Genomic DNA, 16,022 nt, shown 5'->3' with positions numbered 1-16,022 from the left:
CTCCACCAGGGAGCTGAGACCTCGGGCACTGTCACAGCCATCTCTGGTCTAAGTTTACCTATCTGCCATAGGTCATGGGGTCTCAACAGGAGTCATGGATGGACTTTGGGTCTGTGAGCCCCAAAAATGAATGCAAAATTTTGTCTGTGCAATTTTCGAGAGAGAAAAGCCGAGAGTTTCTACCAGATTCACACAGGGGGCTTCTGTGACCTACAGGAAGTGACAAACCATGGAGAATCTCTAAAGAACCTGTCAGCTCTTACAGTCTCTGAGCCTAGAGGAGGGAAGGCACTCAAAGAAACAAACACTGCATAAGGAGAAAGTGTCCCTCCACAGAGAAACAAAGTTCTGTGAGGTTAAAAGAAAGAACACTACAGCTAAGAAGAAACCAGGGAGAGCTTCAAGGTGGAAGCACTGCTCCCACACCACTATGGAACAATCAGGGCTTCTTCAGTGCAAGGGCCTCAGCTGGAATGCCCTTTAGAGAGCACCAAGTCCTAGCCCCTTTAGACAACCAGAAAGGAATGTTCAGAGAGGGGAGGTGACTTCCCCAAGGCCACACAGTGACCTGGGGCTAGAACCCAGGTCTCCTAATTCCAGTGCTCTCTCTCTCTCCCCCTGCAAGTCCAAGGAAGTGTTTAAAACAGGGGACGGCAGTCAGACTGCTGAGGACAGCCTTGGTCAGGACTTGTGGGAGTTGTTCTGGACTCCCCACTTGAGAGGCTCCAGATGGCCTCTACCGCCACATGTCCTGTGTCCTCGTCTGCAGGGCCATGCTCTGTCTTGACACGTCCCACCTCTGCCCCAGCTGAGAGGGAGGAGCTGTCAGATTCCAGGGACTTGTCTCGCCTACCGGTAGGAGCCAGGGGAAGGGACCAAAGAGCCGGGGTCCGGCTGCGAGTCACAGGGTGTGACTGCACACGAGAGAAAAGACAGGCAGTGTCCTTCCCAGCACACATCTTCAGGGTGAGGAGTGGCCACCGAGCAGGCTGGCCACTGAGTTAAGGCTCCCGGGTGGCACATGCCAACAGGAGGGGACTCTGAAATGTTCATGAAATTTCAACCCACGGTGAAAACGTCCATTTCTAAGTTTGGCAAAGGCAGCCCGTGTCCAGTTCCCACAAAGCAGAAGACATGTCGACATAAATAAAACCTCCCGAGAGTCTGGGGCCAGATGACCTTTCCTCTTTAAGCTGCAACATGACACCTGCCTTGGCTGCTATCAGTCATACGCATGACAAATCAGAGGCTCCTTCTTCGGGGGACCTATTCCTGGAGCCCCCAGGCTGAACCGGGTCCCCCTTATGCCCTCTCCCTGGTCCCCGTCACCTCCTGCATGGTACCTCTACATATACTTCTGCTTGTTTGCAGCTGTAATTAGTTGTTTAGTGTTTCTTCCCCCTCAAGGGTGGGCTGGACTGTTGACCACTGACTCCCTGCCCAGCACAGCACCGAGTGCACGATCTGCTGAACCAGGACTAGACAAATGAATACAGGAAGCTTTGTCTGATATGTTAGCCCCTCCTGCACAAACGGCCGTCACTACTGCAAACATCCAGCAGCACCGCCCTCATGAGGGTAATCCAGCAGGCCTGCCTGCATCTCTCCTGTATTCTGTGCTTCTCTGCACAGTCCCCTGGTCCATAAGATTTTAACTCAACCAAAAGCTCTTCTCTAGGAAAACAAGAAAAAAGGAAAAGCAACAGGCAATCCAATCTCCTCAATTTTCAGATGGGAAACTGAGGCACAGGGAAGGAAAGTGCTTTTGCCTACAGCCACACAGCCCTCTAGCATGGGAGTCCGACTCCCATCCCCGGCTTGTTCACTCCACTGGGCTCCCCACTAATGCGGAGGGCAGGGCAGGCCTCCCGCGCTGAACCTCAGGGACCAGCAGCCACACTTGCCTCCTCCATTTCAATCTTGGACTTGGCCAGGAGGAGCTTGCGGTCAAAGTCGCGCTGCTTCTGCTCCCGCTCGGCCTCCAGGTCAGTCACCTGCTTCTGCAGGTCCGCCAGCTTCTGGCGCAGCTCAGTGATCTGGGTTCAGAGGCAGGGAGAAGGAGTGTGTGAGAGCAGGAGCAAACGTCCACAGTGCGAAACTGCTGGGGAGGAAACAGCAAGCAGGAGCCTGCGGATGTCCCCAGAGCGCAGCCGAGAGCCACGGTTCAGGCTTGAGTTTCCAGAACCCCCACGTTACCTTCTGCTCGTACTGCTGCTTCATGGACCGGAAATGCTGGTCCCATTGCTTGTTCACTTCCAGCAGCTGTGGGGCGAGACGGGGGTTAGCAGGAGATAAGCAGAGAAGCCACGAGGAGAGTCAACTCCACATGGACCAGCTTCCCAAGGTGCGTGCAATGTGTGCCAACGGTGGCTGCAGACACTGCCTCAATCCTTCGCTTCTCAAAGACACAACGTTCCTCAAAGCAATTCACCTTTACCAACCGCCACATTGTATCCCTGCCAGGAAAGTGAGACTAATACCAAGACACAGAAACAGTACACAATTATGGAACACACACTTCTTCAGAGGGCAGTTTGGGACTATGGATTAAAACTTCAGGGACCGGCCCTGTGGCACAGTGGGCAAGTTCGGCACATTCCACTTTAGCAGCCCAGGTTCGTGGGTTCTGATCCTGGGCGCAGACCTATGCCACTCGTCAGCCATGCTGTGGCAACAACCCACATATAAAGTGGAGGAAGACTGGCACAGATGTTAGCTCAGGGCTAATCTTCCTCAGCAAAAAAAATAAATAATAAAACTTCAAGTTCACATTTTCTTCAACCCAATAATTCCATTCTGAAAATGTAACCAAAAGAAGTGCTTGCACAATTGTGCAAATATATATGTACAAGGCTGACCATCTTGGCAATGCCTGTATTACAAAAAAAGTCTGGAGGAGAACCTAAGCATAGGAGCTTGGTTAAAGGCATTGTGGGACAAACAGAAAATGGAGCACTGTGCAGCTGTTAAGAAAATCAAGCATCTAATACATGGCCTTGTTTCTAAGACGACACTAACTATCTGCCATACTCTTATTGTAACAATTCCTCCAGGAGGAAAAACAATCCTACATCATTAAATACATAAAACCATGGGAAAGGGTATCCTAATTTCAGAAACATTAACATATGATAAAGAGTGCTCAGAATTCAAAGACTATAGTACATGTTTAACATATAAACAACTATCCTCAAAGATATGGTTAATTTTAAAGAAAGAAGAGTGGTCATCTGCAATGCAGTACATATCATTTTTTCTGCTTATTTTTAAAAACAGATTATACATTAGTAAGTACACAGAAGAAACTGAGGAATATGCAATGAACTGCTAGTAACTGTGGTCATCTCTAGGAGGTGACATTCTCGATCTTTCTATCATGAGCATTACATTACTTTTGTAATCAGAAAAAACACCTACAGCAAAACAAAAAGAAAACTACAATGAATATGCACGTAGACAAAAAACTAAAGGAGGTCTGACTTCCCACTGTGCCGGGGGACCAGGCCTATAGGAAGGCCCAGGGACCTGGAGAAGGACCTGAGCCGGTGGAGAGGAGGGGCTGAGAGAGCAGACGGGAACTGGGCTTCCACCTCCCGTCTGGGAATACAGGCCTGGGGGTGGGAGACGGAGGAGGAACATGCACGAGGCACAAGGAACAGCCTCAACTTCTGACGACTTCCAGCCGGTTAGAAGCAGTGCTGCAAGAAGGCTCGGATCCTCTCGTTCTCTGACAGTCCCTCCCTGAACCAGCTGTGTGGTGACAGATGAATGCCAAGCCCCCATTCCTGATGCTGAAACTTGCCTACTTTATCCACCATGCAGGACTTCCCACGGAGCCTTCCTAAAGGACCTTCCTGCCAACAACTCCAAGCCGTGCCCCAAACGCCGCCTCCTTAGAGTGACCCCTGGGGGCAGGGGGACTGATCAAGAAACAAGAGCCTGGGACAAGGCAGCAGGTCTTCCCCATGGGCAGATGGCTCGGAGGTCACCATGGCAACTCTCCACAGTGGCTGGGACCAGCCAGGCAGCCAGGGAGGGCCTTTATCTTGCCGGTCCCAGGAGGGCAGAGGGGTCTTCCCAGACCACCGCCTCCCCCTCCCGCCACCTACCTCAGTGCGCTGCTGCTCCAGCATCTTCACCTTCTTCTCAGCTGCACCCAAGGTCCCCATCTCTGGGGTCTTACTTGCTGTCACACTAGCCTGGGGAGAAACACAAAGGGGCCTTCAGCAAAGCCTCAAATAATTCCCTCACCCACTTTGCGCTCCTCCAAGGCCCCTCACCCCTAAGGCCTAGCCCTTGTCTCCCACCTCTCTATCCTTCCACCCACCAGGACACTGCCACACACCCAGCCATAACTAAGCCCCCTTCAGGAAGTCTATCAAAATCATTACTCCCCCTCCCTGACCCACAGTGGCTGCCAGACCCTGCCCCCCTCCTCCCCTCCCCACGGCCACTTCTTTCCCTGCTCAGGCTGTGTCTCCAAGGCACTGCCCACTACCCTCCCCTCCCCCCAAACAAATCAGCTCCAAATCCTGTGACCTGGAAGGCAAGAGTTATATGTTTTTTAACATCTCATAAAATGTTTATTTTAAAAATGTTTTTAGGGGCCGGTCTGATGGCGTAGTGGTTAAGTTTACATGATCCGCTTCAGTGGCCCAGGGTTCACAGGTTTGGATGCTGGGCATGGACTTAACACTGCTCATAAAGCTATGCTGTGGTGGCATCCCACATACAAAATAGAGGAAGATTGGCACAGATGTTAGCTCAGGGCCAATCTTCCTCACCAAAAAAAAAAGTTTTTAGAAAGATACAAAAATAAAGATGTCTGTCTATGTGTGATGGGTACCCATACATGTACTTCCTAGCTCTGTCCTCTGAGAGGGCCCAAAGCAGTGACACTCCAGGAGCAAGGAGCACACCTTGTGCCCAAATCTTGGTTTCTAAATGCCATTCTCCAACAAAAAGAAACAGGGCTCCCTGGAGAAGTGGTTAATTCCAGGGCTGGAGCAGGGAAAACAGAAGGCAAGTTCGGAGCATCTTATGGTGCCTGAAAGTAAAGAAGTACTCAATAACGATACTAAGAAGAAGGGCATGTCAAATGGGCACAGGAGACAGCTTGAAAGAGCTTCTTACGGCCAAAGGTGGAACAATTTGAACAAGAAAATAAATCACGATAATACTGGATTATAACCCAAAGAATAAAATAAATATCCTTGAGTCCACACTGGTAGAAAGGAATAGTTAAATAACAAATAAATGGGGGAGAAGGGACGACTCTCCCTCACAGAAGAATTCTAGGTAGCGAATGAAGAAAGAACGAGGGAAATACAAAATCGCACTAGAATGCTATGGTAATCATAATTGCAACAGGTGCAGTCCACCAACGGATGCTAAAATGAGAGAGCCAAAGTTTAAGAAGAAACAGGATTTTCACACAGTCTCAAACTTCCTCCTCAAAAGTAAATATTTATTAATTACAAAGGGAAAATTAGTCACTTGTGGTGGAGAAATCTGACAGACATCCCCTTAACTGAGTGACGGAGGCTGACAGTAATAAGACACGCTGACCTCACATGCCCCCGACAGGACGCACTGCGAGGGCGCGCTGTCACTCCTGTGGTCGTCCTGCCCGAATCCAGAACCTCAGTCGAATCATGAGAAAACACCAGATAAACCCAAACAGAGGGACATTCTACAAAGTACCCGGCCAGGATAACTCAAGAGTGTCAAGCTCCTGAAAGGCAAGGAATGCCTGGGGACTGTCACAGACAGGAGGAGACTAGAGCAACGTGACCACTGAATGCGGTGTGGGCGCCAGGACTGGATCCGGGGGCAGGAAAAGGACATGAGTGGAAGCCTGGTGAGAGCTGAACGAAGCCTGCAGCTGCGGGCAGGGTGTTGTGCTGGCGTTCACTCCCAGATTTTGATCACTGATCAGGTAAGATGATAAGGGGGTAGGGATATGGGAACTCGCTGGACTGTTCTGGCAACTCTTTCGTAAGTCTAAAGTTATCTCAAAACAAAAAGTTCTAAGTTTTTTCTTTAAAAAATAGGAAGGGCTGCTTTGAAACAGCAGAACAAGGCTAGGAGCCCAGAAGTTGAGCCCCAGCTCCACCTCCAAGGCCCTGCATGATGTAGGTCGAGACCCACACCCTCTCTGGGCCTTGGGACAAGGAGAAGATCAAACAGGGTGGGCTCTGAAGGCCCTGACCTCTGATACCCTGGGGGACTGTCAGCACTTGTCCTGGGGTCGCTGTCCACATTTTCTATTCCTTCCTTCCAGTCCACACTCCCCTGTGGCTTGGGGTGGGGCCTGGGGACAGAGCTTGTGAGGCTCAAGCGCCCCCTACAGGCTAAGGTCTGTAAGCACACCACAGACCCAGGGAGTGAGGGGAGCGGCTGGGGGAGCCCCCCACAGACCATCGCCTCCTTTAAGACAGGCGAGAGATGGGCCTGCGCTGAGAAGCCTGCTGCCTCCTGTAGGGAAGCTGTGCTTAGCATTACTGGGGAAGGAGAAAGAGGGGATGACTGGCTTATGGGGGAGCACTCAACCTCCACAAAGGAGAGGAGTCAGCCGGCGGGGCTGCTGGCGCCAAATCTGCCATTAAGAGCAACCGGTAACATTCACTGTTCACCACGTGCCAGGTGCTAAGCGTGCTTTACATGCACCACATACTGAATCCTCCAATCCCCCTTTAGGGCAGGTATCATCATCTCCGTTTTACAGAGGAGGAAACTGAGGCCGGAGAGTTTACGTAACTTGTCCAAGGTGGCCGCACTCACAAAGAGCTGGAGCTGGCATTCAACCCACAGGGGACTCCAGGGCACAGGTTCCCCACTGCCCGCACGGCCCACCTCCTCTGGGACCTTCCTGCCTGGTGGGGCGGGAAGAGCATCTGGCCTTTCCGGGAGCCAAGTGCGATGAGTTGATACTAAAGGGTTGGGAAATGTGAAGAGGCCTGCCCCTAGCACTCCAAGCCCCAGGGGAGCTGAGGGGCGCCCACGAGTCACTCCCACCAGAAGGTAGACAAGGCAGGCTGGAGGGGCTTCCCGGGCAGCGATTCCGAGGCCATTTATCTGCATGTGTCTCTGCCCTACCCCATGTCTGCCTGATGGCAAGTGATGCAGGAGTCTTGATTACGTGATGTCACATGACCTCTCCGAGCCTCCTGCCATAGATGTGTCACAAGGTAGCAGTTCCAGCCCTGCCCACCTTACATGCAGAGAGAGGAGATCCAAATGAGGTAATGGATTTGCAAGTCCTGGGTCAACTCTACATTGCCACATAGCAATAAGAAATTAAGTAATTAGCATAATTACTACTATTACATAGGTGTGGGGTTTGTTGAAGATGTGAAGTCCTGCTGCGCAGCCATTAAACCCCATTAAAGGGGAAAACGTGTCAGTTAAAAAGTTGGGGCTCAGCTCTGCAGCAAAGGGGAAGGCACAGGCCAGGCAAGGGAGGCGAGTCAGCTCCTGCTTGGGAACTGGATGTGAGTCATAGCTGGGAGCAGCGTTGGGAAGGGGGCAAGTGGGCCAGCTCCGTGGCATCCCCAGGCTGTGCCAAGGTTGGCTGGTGCCCTCCTCTCTCCATGTCGGAAGCTCCAGGATGCAGTCCCAGGAACTTAGCAGAGTCGCTGAGGGCCTTTCTCACCTAGCAACCTAATTCTGCCAGTAAGATCTGAGATGTTAAACTGCCTTTTGGGAGCCACCCTGTAGGAGAGACCTTGATCAATGGGTTTAGGGAATGTGCCCACACTGAGCAAAGGACTGGACGCCACCTTCTAGCAGCAACGACCAAAGGGACTGCAGCTATTCAGCCTGGAGAAGGGGCGTGTGGGGGCCACGGAGCCACGGTCACGGCCAGCAGCCTGAACGTGTGTCCCAGGAAATGCCATGCTCCGTGTGGCTGAAGGCAGAATAAAGGCTGAGGAGTGGAAGCTGCAGGGAGGCGGATGTCAGGACAAGCTGAGGAAAAGCCATCTAACAACTAGAACCTTCTAACCGTGGAACTAGCTGCAGCAGGAGGTACTGAGCTCATCGTCACTGAAGGTGGCAGCAGAGGCTGGGCACCAGCGATCGAGGAGGCTGTGGAAGGAGTTTCTGACCACATACCTGCTGCTGTCCGGCCACCCCCTTCTTGATCGCGCCTTCCATCTTTGGCGAGCCTGGCCGCCCGGAGGCGCCCTCTTTGCCGCTGCTCATCAACAACTTCTTGAGCTCCATGTTTTCCTCCCTGGTTGGGGGCAAGGAGAGAGGTCACGTTGCTGGCCCTGGGTCAAGGAGGCTGGGGGCCTCTGACCTACTATTCATCTGAGTTGCAGCTGAGTCCTGGGGAATAAGGACCCTGAAACCTGCTCTCAGGTAGAACCAAAAAGGGCATCTGTAAGCCACTTCGCTGGCAATCTGTGGGCTTCCCAGGAGTTCTAGGACAGAGACTCTAGAACCCTAGAGGGGTTTCCCCAACTGTGGATGTCTGTATACAAGTGATCTTCAGGATGTGTCCACACTGCACTGAATGACCCTCGGTCACACTGCTGAGAAAGTTACACCCTCTCCAGATCTCTTCAAACTTCCAGCATAGAGCATGGGGAAAGCCTCAGTTTGGTGCCAGGAGGTCTTGAGCACCTTTCTAATACCTACTAGTCTCCCTCGTTAACAGAGAAAGAGCAGCCTTCAGGCCCAGAGCCTTCAGTGGGCAAAGGCACTTGGCCAGAATTTGTGAGCACCCTTCCATCTCCATTGTATTTATTGTTGGAGTTGTCATCTATTTATTACAGCAATGCTGTTTTCCATTTACTGCAGTGAAAGTTTTCTTTACAATAATTTTTTTTTTGAGGATGATTAGCCCTGAGCTAACATCTGCTGCCAATCCTCCTCTTTTTTGCTGAGGAAGACTGGCCCTGAGCTAACATCCATGCCCGTCTTCATCTACTTTATGTGTGGGACGCCTGCCACAGCATGGCTTGACAAGCGGTGCGTAGGTCTGTACCCAGGATCCAAACCGGTGAACCCCAGTATAATAATTTTAAGTAAAAACACGATTCAAACTAAACTCTTAAGTAAATAATAAGGTAGGTGATACTGGACATAATAAAGGTGGCGATGCGGATTAAGGTACGACTGGAATATGGAAAATATTTCTTTTTTTTTTTAAAGATTTTATTGTTCCTTTTTTTCCCCAAAGCCCCCTGGTACATAGTTGCATATTTTTAGTTGTGGGTCCTTCTAGTTGTGGCATGTGGGACGCCGCCTCAGCATGGCCTGATGAGCGGTGCCGTGTCCATGCCCAGGGTCCGAACTGGTGAAACCCTGGGCCGCCGAAGCGGACTGCATGAACTTAATCACTCGGCCACGTGGCCGGCCCCTGGAAAATATTTCTTTAAGTCCTATTTGAAGGCTTGGTTTCCACATAATAATAGAAAAACAGAGAAGGTAAGTGGCTTTCCCAAGGTCACACAGCGGGGACTTGTGCTATTGCCTTCTAATCATGAGTCTGTCCTCCAACCTGGATTTTGGGATTCATGGATGGAGTCATTATGACTATAATACCTCAAAACTTTTGGCCATCCAAAAGTAAATAAGTATATGCTGATTCAAAATGGCCCTGTGACCCACTAGTTACACATTATCGTGGCCATACTTAAGAAATTTATAGGGGCCAGCCTGGTGGCACAGTGGTTAAGTTTGCACGTTCTGCTTCTTGGCGGCCCGGGGTTCGCCAGTTCAGATCCTGGGTGTGGACATGGCACGACTTGGCAAGCCATGCTGTGGTGGGCATCCCACATATAAAGTAGAGGAAGATGGGCACGGATGTTAGCTCAGGGCCAGTCTTCCTCAGCAAAAAGAGGAGGATTGGCAGTAATTAGCTCAGAGCTGATCTTCCTCAAATAAATAAATAAATAAATAAATGTCATTAAAAAAAAAAGAAATTTATATTCTTTCTCTTTCTGTCGATTCTAAAATAAGCAACAGGAAGGGGAGAAAGGGAGTGGCAAGTCCTGGCTATAACACAGAGCTTTCCTGCATGTACCTGAGCCCAGCTAGCACCCAGCAGATGATTCACCCGAAGGATCTCAGACCACAGTGCAGGCAGGAATTAGAGCCACTCCAGTGAACGGGGAGCAAGGAGGCCCAGGTTCTCACCGTGAGCCCTGAAGCAAGTCCCTGCCTCTCGTTAGGCCTCGGTCTCCCTCTGCACAATGAGGGGTCTGGCCCGCCTGCTCTCAAAGGGCCCTTCCAGGTCTGACAGTCAAGTTGAGGGGTTCTCAAGTGCGATCCTGGGCCCACCTACATCATAACCACAGGGGCCCGTGGGAAAACGCAGACGCCCAGGTCTCGCCTCAGACCGGCTGAGTCAGAACCTCGGCAGGGGAAGGAGGAGTGGGAGAGTGAACTTGTAGTGCCTTCCCCCACCCTCAGTGATCCTGCACGAAATCCGAGCCCCACTAGCCCAGATGAGGAATCCGACCAGCCTCAGGAAAACAGAGCAGGACGGGTGGTGGCCAGCAGGGGGCAGCAAAGTCCTGCGTCCTCGCCAGCAGCCAGCGAGCCGCTGTGAACAGGCCACCGGGCAAGCTCCCGAGGAAGGAGTGCAATTTGTACACACCCTTCTGAAGCTCTCTAGGCACTTTATGAACAGACGCTCCCCAGGTATTAAAAGGGCCAAAGAGGAAATGCCAAGGGATCCAGGTAGAAGGACCCAGAGACCCATCACCCAAAGCAGGGCTCTGGACACAGACCTCGGAGCCCTCACTCCAGAGACCAGCGCCGCGCAGCACGGCCTCCTCCTGCCCACCCCGGGGCCTCACGCCCTCCCTGAGGAGCCGGGACTCACCGCAGCCTCTCGGCAGCCTGATCCCGCTGCTCCAGGCCCTTGTCCAGCTTGGCCTTCAGGGCCTCATTCTCCTTCCGAAGCTGCTCACACAGGGTCTGCAGGGCAGAGAGGTAGACGGGGATAAGGGAAGGGAAGGGATGCACCCCAAACGCATGCTGATGTTGGAGGACAGGGGAGGGGCTGCAGTCAAGCCAGGTCCCAACACTTACCCCCTTTGCCTGGCCTCACCCAATCCCTCTCAGGACGGCTGGGAGCCAAGCCGCGAGGCTCATCCAGGCCCTCTACACATGCTCTCCCTCAGGAGCCAGCGGTGAGGACGCCTGACCAACAACCAGCCACAGGGTCTCCTGGTCCTCCAAGGCAGAGAGCTCCATCCCTCCTCCTCCTTTGCTGCTGTTCCCACAGCCTAGAACACTCTTCGCCCCCCAGCCTTCCCCAGACTGACTTCTACTCCTGCTTCAAGTCTTAGTCTAAATGTCACCTCCCCAGAGAAGTCCTCCCTGACTTCCACATCTCAGGTGTTAGGTCACCTCCCTTATCCTCACTCAGCCACCTGCTCTCACCCTTCTTGGTACTCAGGACAATTAGAGCTAAAGAACTGTTTGGGTCATTGTTCTTAATAACCCTCCCCCCCCCCCCCCCACTAGCCTGAGACGCCCCCACGGTGCCCCCGCAGTCTCTTGTCCACTGCCTGATCCCCAGCCCCAGCTCAGGACCTAGTACAGGTCCACACTTAACTGCATGAAGGAAACCACAACTGAACGACTAAGTGGCCAAACGAATGAATGAACAAGTGACAAAGTGAGTCCCAGGAGGCCTGCGAGCTCAGCCGATTTGGAGAGTGTGCGAGGCTTCCCGTGCCGTCGAACGGCAAGTCGGAAGACAGGGCGCCGGGTCGAGACCTTGGCCAGTTCCTCAGGAGTGGCTCAGGCCTCCTTCACCCCGAGACTCAGTTCCCTCCTCTACAAAATGGGGGCAACCATTCCTTCCTGCCTCCTTTCCAGGGCTGCTGTGAGCACAAACAGGACCATGACGGTGTAAGCGCCTTGTGACCTGCCAGGCACTCGACAACATTTGAGGACTTATGCTGGAAGGGCTGCAAGGTGGGGGGCATGGAGAGGACGGCCAGACACAGGGCCTCACTGATGGGGAGGGAAGGGAGGCGCTAACTAGTGACGCTGAGGCGCCGTGTCAGTCCTAAGTGACCCAGTCTTTAACAAACACGTAGCGAGCACCCACACGTGTCTCGTCCATGGCTGGGCGCTCCTCCCCTCCCTGCTCGTTGGAGCCTCACAGCTTCCCCAAAGCTACGTAATGCGTCTCTATTTTAAAGGTGGGCTCATGCAGGTGAAATAATTTGCATGAGGTTGCACAGCTGTTAAGAGTCACCGCTGGGATTAAACTCCACCTGTCAGACCTTAAACTGGTGTCTCTCTCCCCCGTGATAAAAGAGCAGAGAAGGGAGGCAGCGGCCTGTGAGCTGGGCTGGCGGCGGAGACTGGAATTCACCAGACATTTCACCCGCTTCTTCCATTTCCATTTTCCAGGCGACCGTGTGACTAGTTCTAGCCAATGAAAGAGGAATGGAAGTGACAAGGGTCACTCTGGGCTGGCCCATGCACAATTCTCTGGTCTTTTTTCCTTGTGTCTATGGCTATTGCTGCCTCACATTCCAAAGGGCATGAGATGGTGGGGCCTCCGTCAGTCTGGGCCTCTAAGTAAGCATGGAGCAGAAAAAAGCCCCTGCCACACAGAATAAGAGGGAAGACTTTTATGTTATCAAGGGAGATTTCAGAGTTGTTTGTTTCCACAGCAAAATCTAGCCCTTTCTGACTAACATAAGAGAGACGGGAAGGCTGAATGGAGGAGACAGCCCAGAACGGGAGGGTGGTCGGGCACGAGGGATCCGAGGCTGAGAGAACAGAACACTATTCTGACTGGTTCCAACGCCCAGCAGAGGCCCTGTGCCGTACCTGGATTTGAAAATGTTTGTTGAGTGAACCAAGAAACAAATCAATGAATGCATAAAGAAGAACCGGATTAATCTGCCTCCACCCACAGGCTGGGTAAATACCCAGGATGCCATGGCCCTGGGCGAGGCCTCCCAGAGGACAGAACACCCTGCTCCTGGTCACTGTGGGAAGGCCAGGACAAGGTCTCACGTGCTGTTCACCCTTCCAGTCTAGAGCACTGTTTCCTCGGAGTCCCTGGGTAAACGCCCTGGGCACAAAGCAGCCAAAGTAGAGAGGGCATCATCTTAAGGCCTTCAAAGGGCTTGACATAGCTCACGTGTGTGGTCACCTGCTCATTCATTTGTTCATTCACCAAATGCACATTAAGCACCTACTAAGTGCCAGGCACTGGGCTATGACAGATGTACATGCCCCTCTTGTGAGGCTCACATTCTAGCAGAGAGCGCAAGGAAAGTACACACAACGTAAAGAAACCACCTAAGAAAACACGCTCATTCCAAACTCTGACAATGGCTAAGAAGGAAACAAACAGGGGCCTGATGTAAAAACAACAGAGGTCGGCAGGACCCCTTTTACGAGGCCTGGTATCGATGCCCTTTTCAAAGCCAGAAAGCTGACGCTCGACGTGACCCCGGGCAAGCGATGCACCGGTTCACCCCACAGGGCTCGGCTCTGACACCTCAAGCCCCGCTCAAGGACGCGTGTCCCTCCAGGCCTCCCCTGTGTCCCCAATCACTCCTCCTGCCCGGCCACTCGAGGTGGGATCGGGGTCCTGAGCTCTCCCTGGAGTCCTCTGCTCCCCATCTCTCTCCTCGCACCTTGTCTCCAGCCAGGGCGTCCCTCCTGCTCTTGTCGACCCAGGCCCTTCCCAAGGTCACACATGGTGGATCCCCCTTCCACGGGGCACGTGAATGTCTGCCGATGTGGGGGAGCCCACAGACCAGTGACTGGCCGAGGATGGTCTGGGACAGAGGAGGAGACTTCGTGATAGCTCCGTCACTAAGATGACAGGTGCTCAGGTCCTGAGCAGGTCCTCTCCGAGCCTCAGTTTCACCATCTGTGAATCCTTCTCTACCCCCAAACCCTCAAGGCTAACATCCCCTTACCAGTATGAACGACTGATGATAAAATCCTCACAGTGACCACGTGTCAAGCACTTACTGTGTTCTAGACTGGACTAGGTGTTCCATTTAATACTCACAGCAAGCCCCTGAGGGAGGCATTCCCAGCCGACAGGGATAGTGAGGGACAGGGAGGATAAGTGACTTGTCCAAGGTCACACGGCAATAAAGAGTCACCACTGCAAACCCTACCAAGAGCAGCAGAGCACTGTCTGATCTAGAGCTGGAAGGGGAGAGGACGGCGCAAAAAGACCGGGCAGGGATCCGCCCTGCTGACACAGGGTGGCTTGGAGTTGGAATCGCCTCGACGGCACTAACAACAAACTAGAACCCAGGACCGTACGCCTCCAAGGCCTAGTCTGGCCCAGGAAGGAAACGTGACCTCATTTCCATGGCACAGGGAGGGTTATGAAAGGCAGCCCCCTCCATCGTGGAGGCAGAGAGGGATGGTAGTTAAGAGCATGGACTTTGGAATGTGACAGATTGAGGTTCAAATCCTAACTGCACCATCTACTAGATGGGTGACCTTAGACAAAAAAATATCACCTCTTGAGGGCTGTGTCCCCATCTGTGAAGTGGGGATAATGATGGTCCTACCCCAGGGGGCTGGTCCTTGCCCCCTCCCTTCTCCTGCCTGTACATCAAAAACAAAGGCAGGGCTGCCGCCGACCTGCCCACCCGCCATTTCCCAATTTCCTTCCTCTTCCTCGTCCCTTCCCACAACTTCTTTACCCTGCCCACTACCCTAAGCAAGAAGCCCAAAGTTGGCCCCCAGCATCACCCTCAGAAGCCCCCTGGTACCCAAGCGTTCCCGGGACGACCTGGAGGAAGCCGAGGGGAAGCACCCCTGCTGAGCCCAGGCACCCTGCCTGACGGCCTCACCTGCAGGATGGAGGTGCGCTGCTCATTCTTGTGCACCTTGGAGGCCAGCCGGTTGAACTCGAGGGCCATGCGGCCCAGGTGGGTGAAGAGCTGGCTGTGGTCCGGCTCCTCAGCGCACACGCTCAGGGTGGTTTCCAGGCGCTGCAAGTGCAGCATCAGGTTGGTGTCCTCGTGGGGCAGGGGGCCCAGCTCCTGGAGGGGGGAAGGGGACATGGATCACTCTTCACCAGGGTCTGAGTAGACGTGGCCAGCCATTCTCCCTCTGCTTCCCCATTCCTCGTGACTCAGTTTCCCCCTGTGATCCCAGCTCAGCCCAGGGAAATTCTCCAGTTACGCAGGTTCCCTGTCTGTGGCTGACTCACAGGGCAGGAGCTGGGCCTCCCAGGCCACAGGCTGGCTTACCAGCAGCGGAGCCACCCTCCTCCCACATGCTGGGCCTCACTGAGTGCCTGTGGGTAAATCACTTGTCCACTGGGCCTCAGAATGCTCATCTATGAAATGTCCACACACCCTTCCCGCCCTCCACCTCACAGGGCGCTTATGAGGGGACTGACACTTGGAAGCAGCACGCGCAGGAGAGGGGTACCAGTCTATACACAGCACTGCCTCTTCGGCTGAGGGAGTCCTGACCAGGGAGCCACACAGAAACCAAAACAGTCCAACTTTTATGTCTGTACACATGTCTTCCAGGGAATGGTCCAAGCACTCACCAGCTTCTCAGAGGACCCAAGACTCAAACAGGCTAAGAATCATAGCTCTAAAGAGTTCAAAGAATCGCAACCTAGTAGAGTACATGAGAAAGGAAGCATCCTGTGCGTAGGACAGCCCACTCTTGACCATCACTCAATCTCTCCCTCTTTCTCCACCTCCCCTCTGTCTAGAATACTCTTATCAAAGACAGTGCCTTGGTTATGCCACCACCGTGCCCAAGGCCCACAGGGGCACCTGACAACTAACTGCCAAGCCCAGGCCCCCTGCCAGGCGTCCAAGTCCTCATCTTCCTGGCCAGAGCCCCACGCACCAGGCCCTGCGGCTCCTCATTCTTCCCTCCCGCAGTGAGCCCTCTGCTCATCTTTCCCCGCCCTGCCCACGCCGCAGCTCCTCTAGCAGGCTTCCCCTAACACCCATGGGAGTCACAGGACATCAGAGCTATGAGGGGCCTCAGGGTGCAGGCTGGGGAACCAAGCTCTGGAGAGACGGACCCTGCCT

General features: G+C 53.2%; 1 protein-coding gene across 5 annotated transcripts in view; it reads right to left on the bottom strand.

The window, feature by feature from the left end:
• TNIP1 (TNFAIP3 interacting protein 1) overlaps window positions 1-16,022 on the bottom strand; it is a 50,749-nt gene that overhangs the window by 7,870 nt on the left and 26,857 nt on the right. For all 5 annotated transcript variants that reach the window (XM_046666988.1, XM_046666987.1, XM_046666990.1 and 2 more), the window contains 6 exons: window positions 14,814-15,005; window positions 10,838-10,932; window positions 8,116-8,236; window positions 4,110-4,199; window positions 2,197-2,262; window positions 1,905-2,036 (listed from right to left, as the gene is read on the bottom strand). In XM_046666988.1, the coding sequence (XP_046522944.1) occupies window positions 1,905-2,036; window positions 2,197-2,262; window positions 4,110-4,199; window positions 8,116-8,236; window positions 10,838-10,932; window positions 14,814-15,005 (696 nt within the window). The remainder of the gene's footprint in view (window positions 1-1,904; window positions 2,037-2,196; window positions 2,263-4,109; window positions 4,200-8,115; window positions 8,237-10,837; window positions 10,933-14,813; window positions 15,006-16,022) is intronic.

The sequence above is a fragment of the Equus quagga genome, chromosome 7, assembly GCF_021613505.1.
Source record: "Equus quagga isolate Etosha38 chromosome 7, UCLA_HA_Equagga_1.0, whole genome shotgun sequence".
In the NCBI taxonomy this organism is placed as follows: domain Eukaryota; kingdom Metazoa; phylum Chordata; class Mammalia; order Perissodactyla; family Equidae; genus Equus; species Equus quagga.
The sequence above is the reverse complement of the archived record's forward strand: the minus strand, read 5'-3'. Positions and strand labels throughout refer to the sequence as shown.